Source organism: Arvicola amphibius, chromosome 1, assembly GCF_903992535.2.
Source record: "Arvicola amphibius chromosome 1, mArvAmp1.2, whole genome shotgun sequence".
NCBI classification, from domain to species: Eukaryota; Metazoa; Chordata; class Mammalia; order Rodentia; family Cricetidae; genus Arvicola; species Arvicola amphibius.
Window position 1 is genome coordinate 129,458,853 of NC_052047.1, and position 6,994 is coordinate 129,465,846.

At 48.3% G+C, this 6,994-nt stretch overlaps 1 protein-coding gene across 1 annotated transcript; it reads right to left on the reverse strand.

The window, feature by feature from the left end:
* Positions 1-708: 708 nt before the first annotated feature.
* Sephs2 (selenophosphate synthetase 2) lies at positions 709-2,909 on the reverse strand. Its single transcript, XM_038333343.1, has one exon. The coding sequence runs from the start codon at positions 2,755-2,757 to the stop codon at positions 1,408-1,410; it is 1,350 nt and encodes a 449-aa protein (XP_038189271.1). The 5' UTR covers positions 2,758-2,909; the 3' UTR covers positions 709-1,407.
* Between the last annotated feature and the right edge of the window lie 4,085 nt (positions 2,910-6,994).

The following is a 6,994-nucleotide window of genomic DNA, read 5'->3' on the forward strand; positions in this document are numbered from 1 at the left end:
TACATCACCAAAGATGACTTTGACTTCTGCTTCCCAAGTGTAGGTGACACCACTGGGCTTATTTGGTGCTAGGGACTGAACCCAGGGCTTCAAGCATGCTAGGCAAGCCACACCAACTGTGGGCTGAGATTTGAATGACCATGAGGCGTTTCCTGTCAGGCTGTCTGCGGCTGTGCGTGGTGTTCCTTTCTCCCTCCCAGAGATAAAAGGCAGTCGCCTACCTCAAAGTACTGGGGTGGGGGTGGGGGCGCCCGCAAAGTGTAGACACTGATGGCTGTATGTAAGCTTTCAGCAGGGTCTCTTCTCATGCCAACTCCTTGCCTCCTCCACCTTGAACCTTCCAGAGTCACCGTTAGCATCCCCCCACTTTCAGATAGCTTCTACTATTTTGCTAAGCTAGTTTTGCCCTTACCTTCTTCCTAGCTTTTAAAAAACTGCCCCCCCTTTTCTTTTTTGCTATTTCCTGTCTACCTTGTAATCCCTAGAGTTTTACATCCATTCGAAGTCCTCTTCTGTCATCAAAGGGAGACTCTGGCTCAGGGGCAGGGACAGCCACTTTCTATTTTGCAGGTTCTAAATGTAACATCAAGGGATCAAAAGGTTCAGAATTCTAGCTAGGCTTGGCAGCACACACCCGGACCACCACTCACTGTGGAAGCCTGCCAGAAACAAAACCTGATCCATAAAATTAAACATTAGCCACAAGCGTTTTCCAACAAAGTCCCTTTATTTATTTAGCTGTAATAAATTTTCTTTATTAATTAAATCTCCGGGAATTTTCAGCATAAAATTTAGTGTATTAATGACCACCAAAAACCTGGCTCTGAGGCTTGTTCAGCCTCTTCCAGTCCTTAGCCGGGGTTAGAGGAAGAGGCATCATTGACAGAGACCAAGTCAGAGGCTGTGGTCTTCCTTTCCTAGCTGGACAAGCTGCTCAACTCTTGCCCAGAACAGGAAAAGAGGCGGTTTCTCAGAAAAAATAAAACGAATTTGACAATGAATCAGTAAGAGTTTTAACAATTTAGACTTATCAATATATTGGTCCAAACTCAAATTTCTTTTCACGTTGCAGTTTACTCTTTTCATATGTAATAATCTTACTCCCTGTGCAGAAATCAATCAACTCAGTGCAAAGAAAAAATCGTTCAACCTGGAATAGTCTCATCTTGCTTTGGAAAAAGGCTTCCTGCTCCTCCTCAATCTCTCAACAGATGAACACACATTCCCCCCAGATGTTACTTATGGCCCTGGATGTACACACAGGCAGCTTCTGATTGAACTAGCAAGGGCACCTGGAGGCACTCACTATGCAGCCTGCCTTCGCAAAGGTCTTAAAGTCAACCCTGGCCAACAGTCCATGAGCGTGTGGAATGGCTCTGCTTTCCCAACGACTTCTGCTATTCCATTTCATAAACTAGGCTCGGAGGCTGCGTTGGAATTATCAGGAGCCAGAGCAGCAGCGGTGCCGGCAGCAGTGGCTCCCCGAGGTAGAACCTCAATCACGCGAGGCTTGTCAATGATACGGGCTGTCCGGTTTCCCTTCTCCACAATGCCGACGATCCATGCTTGGTGACCCTCTCCATACTTGGAAGATTTGATTTCCGAACAAAAGCGGGCCGCCTGTTCTCTCGGCAGACAAATCAGTAATCCCCCAGAGGTTTCAGCCGATGTTCCTTGGAGGAGGCCAAAGCGCCCACTGGCTTTGCTGATGGCAGCCATCTTGGCAATGATTGGCAGATTATGGATGACGAAGGACACTTCATTTTTTTGTTGTTTTGCGAGGTTCTGAGAGTGTCCTAAAATGCCAAAGCCTGTGATATCCGTGGCCGCGTGGGCATTAAATGTGTGCATCAAGCCAGCAGCAGTCCGGTTTAGAGTAGCCATGTTGAACATAGCTTCCTGATAGGCCAACTCTACTTCTTCTCTGGAAACTACCATCTTGATTTTATTCCACTTCTCAGGATTATCCAGCCATTGGTGGGCATTGGCGGCAACCTGGGTTCCCAAGGGTTTGGTTAACACCAGAACATCTCCTACCACTGCACCATCAGGCATTATGAATTCATTCTGCTGACACACCACAGTGGCAACCCCACCGATGATAATCCACGGGTTGACCACTGTCTGTCCACCGGTCACTGCGGTTCCTCCCTCCTCGGCAGCGTCGCGAAAGCCTTTGATCATGAGCGGCGTTACCTTGTCGCGCTCCTTCTCGCTCATGCTCTGACTGACACTGAGTAACATCAACATGTTGTCACACTCAGTGATGCCCATGGCGTAGAGGTCACTGAGCACATTGGCACAGGCTATGCGCCCCATCATGTAGGGATCTTCCACCAAGGGATAAAAGAAGTCGGTGGTCTGCACCAGCGACAGGCCGCCGTGCCTCAGGGGGATGACGCAGGAGTCCATTCCAATGCTCAGCGAGGGAAGGGCTGAGCTGGGGCCCGGTCTGGAACCCAGGCTCCCTTCCTGCGCCGTCTCCTCTGGACCCCCGACCAGCGAGGCAAGCGGGGGCTGCAGCGCGGGCCGCGTCAGTCCCTCCAGGAGTTTGAGCAGAGTCTCCTGGGGGACCTTGCAGCCTCAGCCCTTCATGCCGGAGAAGCTCGTCAGCCGCCAGCTCGGGCTGAAGCCCAGGGTCTGGGGCTCGAACGGCCGGTAGTTGGAGAAACTCCGGCTTGCCGGGCCAAAGGAACCCTCCGCCGCCACCAGCGCCGCCATGGCCTCTCCGCTGGCGCCTGGCGCTGCTTCCGCCATCGCGTAGCCCGCGGGGGAGGCCGGGCTGACCCCAAAGCCCCGGTACCTGCAGGGGAGCCTACTTGTCACGCAGGCAAAGGTTACTCGAGGAGACGGTACGCAGCACGTGTGGGACCGGAGGACGCAAACCACGCCGCCGGTGCGAGCGCCGCGCGGCCTCTATTTATATACAGCGTGATTGACAGCCGCACCACCCAATGACGACTCCGGTACCGAGAGGCGGGCTTCCTTTACTCGGGAAGGTATATTACAAATTAACCGTCTGCTTGCACAACCGGTCCCCGCGAGATTATCACGTGAACCTTCTGTAACTGGCCTGGAACGCGCTTCTCTGTGTAGACCAGGGTGGCCTCGAACTCACATCTAGCCGTCTGTCTCAGTTTCCCAAGTGCTGGTATTACAGAGAGGAGCCAAGGTGCCCCGCTCCCCTTAAATATGTGAACCTGGTCTTGGAAGTTGTTGGCTTTGGAGTCGCTTTACCGAAGGGCAGCTCACTTGCTGAAGGAAGCCCTGCCCCTTGGCTAACCCCATGAAGGTCAGAATAGGGCCAGTGACATTTGACAGGACACAAAATAAATCTAGGGTCAGAAAACACTCTAAGGGGAGAAATGGGGGAAGAAAAGGGACGTTACAAAGCAAACACTATCATTACGTAAGCAAATTACAGCGTCGATGTTGCGAAACTTCACATGAAAACACAGATTTGGGTACTGTTTTGGCCATTAACTGCCAATGACTAGTGACTGTCTCCTGTGCAAGTTAGTTTATTAATGCACCAGAATAGCCTACTTGGCTACTCTGTGCTAAGATGTCCCTATTTCCTGAAGTTAATGTATATGAGAATTCATGACAGATCCAGGAAGGAAGCCGTTAGCTACTAAAGTTGTGTGAAGCCCAGAATAGTACACTCTCCCTGGATGCACTGACACAGCCTGCGATTCCAGCCCTTGGGAAGCTGAAGGAGGAAGACGATGATAGTCCAGGCCAGCCAGGGCTATCAATGAGACCTTGTCTCAAAAAAAAAAAAAAAAAAAAAAAAAAAAAGCAGGAGGAGAGATGGGTCAGTGTGTTTAGGAGCATTTGCTAGATAGAGCTGGGTGGTGGTGGCGCATGCCTTTAATCCCAGTACTCGGGAGGAAGAGGCAGGTGGATCTCTGTGAGTTTGGGACCAGCTTGATCTATAAGAGCTAGTTCCAGGACAGGCTCCAAAGCTACAGAGAAATCTGGTCTTGAAACATCATAACAAAACAAAAAAGAGAGCGAGCATTTGCTAGTTTTGTAGAGGACCTGGGTTTGGTTCCCATCACCAACACGGTAGCTAACTAACAAACATCTGTAATCCCGGTTTCCAGGGGATCTGATGTCCTATTCTGGCTTCCGAGAGCCCCAGGAACACACAGAGTGCACAGTCATCCATGTAGGCAAAATGCTCCTACACATACACAATGAAAATAAATAAATCTTTCATTGCCGTACTTGGTGATGTGCGCAGATGCTCAAGAACAACTTGTGTGATTGATTCTCTTCCACCTTTAATGGGTTCATGGGTCTAACTGAAGTGGTCAAGATTTTCACAGCAGCCAGACAGTGGTCAGCCTGGTTTACACGGTGAGATCCAGGATAGCCAGGGTTACAAAACAGAACAAAAACAAAACAAAACAAAAAAAGTAAGATTTAATTGTTGGGCAGTGTTGGTGCCTTTTTCCCCCCAGCACTTGGGAGGCAGAAGCTGGTGGGGCTCAGGGAGTCTGAGGCCAGCCTGGTCTACAGTGAGTTCTAGGCCAGCCTGGTCTACAGTGAGTTCTAGGCCAGCCTGGTCTACAGTGAGTTCTAGGACAGCCTTGTCTACAGTGAGTTCTAGGCCAGCCTGGTCTACAGTGAGTTCTAGGCCAGCCTGGTCTACAGTGAGTTCTAGGACAGCCTTGTCTACAGTGAGTTCTAGGCCAGCCTGGTCTACAGTGAGTTCTAGGCCAGCCTGGGCTACACAGAGAAACCCAGTCTTGAAAACAATGTTTTCACAGCACATGGTTTTCCTCACTAAGCCATCTCACTAGCCCCAGGTTATAATTTTTAAAATGAGAGTTATAGCTTTAATAGCTACACTCTAAGATGTTTTTGTGTTGTAGCTATTTTAATTTTCATAAAAAGGTTGTTAGACTTCTGTTCTCACTGTATGAGAACATGAGGTGTGGGGGCTGGAGAGACGGCTCAGCTGGTAGAAGAGTGTTTGCTGCTCTTTCAGAGGACACAGATTTATCTCTCAGCTCACACTTGGTGGCTTAGATGTCCCCGTAACTCCAGCTCCAGGGGCTCTAAGACCCTCTTTTGGCTCCTTCATCCACATGTGTCGCCCTCAGACACTCACACACACAACGATAATGAAACAGGGTTTCTCCCTGTATCTCAAGCTGTCCTGGACCTAGCTCTGTAGACCAGGCTGGCCTCGGACTCACAGAGATCCGCCTGCCTCTGCCTCCCGAGGGCTGGGATTAAAGGCGTGCGCCACCACACCCTGCTTTCAACTTTCTAAGAAATAGATTGATTTTTATTTTGCATGTATGAGTGTTTTGTCCACAGGTATGTAAGTGGAACTGAGTGACAGATGCCATATAAGTGCTGACATCTGAACCTGGACTTGCTGGAAGAGCAGACAGCATTCTTAAATCTTTGAGCCATCTCTCTGGTCCTCAATTTTTTAAAAAGAGGAAAATCTGGGCCAAAAAGACAGCTCAAGGGTAAAAGTACTGGTTACCAAGCCTGAAGACCTACATTCGATCCCCAGGACAGAAGCAATGGAAGGGAAGGATGGACTTCCATAGGGTCCACACATGCATGCACACACACACACACACACACACATGTTCACATTCATACACAAGCAAACACACTCACACCCACATACATAGATGCACACCCACACATAAACACTTACACACATGCACACATGTGGGATACTACCTTAACTAGACAAAAGATGTGTTACATTTGTTTATGCAGGATTTCTTTAATTATGTAAAGCTGTGCTGCCTTGCCTGCCTAAGGTGCCTGATTGGTCTAATAAAAAGCTGGATGGCCCATAGCAGGAGAGGGACAGGTGTGGTTGTGGGGCAAAGAGAATAACTTGGGGGAGAGGGGAGGAATCTAGGCTCAAGTCAAGGAGAGAAGAACAGGGAGAAAGAAGGGGAGACACCCCCACCAGCCAGTCGGGCAGACACACACACACACACCAAGTAAAATGTAATTTAGAAAAGTAAAGTATATATTTCAGAATTTATAAAAACAAAAAATGGTACAGTGATAAAACACTAGATATGGAAGTAAAAACTTTTGGATTTTTTTAGGGTTTTTTTAATTTAATTTAATTTTTTTTAAAGATTTATGTATTTATTATGTATACAACATTTCTTGTAGACCAGAAGAGGGCGCCAGACCTTATTACAGACTGCTGTGAGCCACCATGTGGTTGCTGGGAATTGAACTCAGTACCTCTGGAAGAGCAGTCAGTGCTCTTAACCGCTGAGCCATCTCTCCAGCCCCTTTTAGGGTTTTTTTTAAAGACATATTAGTTACACATAATAATGCGTTTCAATGACAATTCTTGAATATATACTGTATTTTGATCATATTTAGGCCCATAGCCCTTTCTATCCACTCCACTCTGCTGGTCCCTTCCCCTTCCAGTGAGATCTACTGCACACCCCTGTTTTTGGTCTTTGAGGGTGTGGGGCCAGCCTGCCAAGGAGCATGCTCTCATACACCTGACCTTTGAACTTTGACAGAACCTTTACACTCAATGCAATCAAGCTGTGACCTTGGGGAAGTGATCCATTCCTGCCCCTCCGTGCCACTTCAGTAAATTGGGGATCAAAGTTCCTGTTTAGGAGGTAGCATGGTGGCAGGGTGAAAGAGTCAGGTGTAAAGGCCTTTGCAGCTTCTCAGCACGTGACACACTTAAAGGAGTCTCCTGTCTCAAAGAGGAAAAAAAAAATCCATTGTGTTAAGTCTGTCTTCACCTGGCAGGTTGAACAGTGACTGAACCTCCTCCAGAGTCCTGGGCTTCTAGGCATGTACCACTGTACCTTATGTAGGAGAATATTTTAAGTTGTGTTAACTTTTGTTAATGCTCTGGAACACTTGTTTAGTGATGCAAAGATTATTTGATTAAATAAAATTCACCTGTGGTCAGGAGGTTACGTCAGGAAGTGGCAGGGAGGAGCCAGGTGGAGGAGGGTTTTAA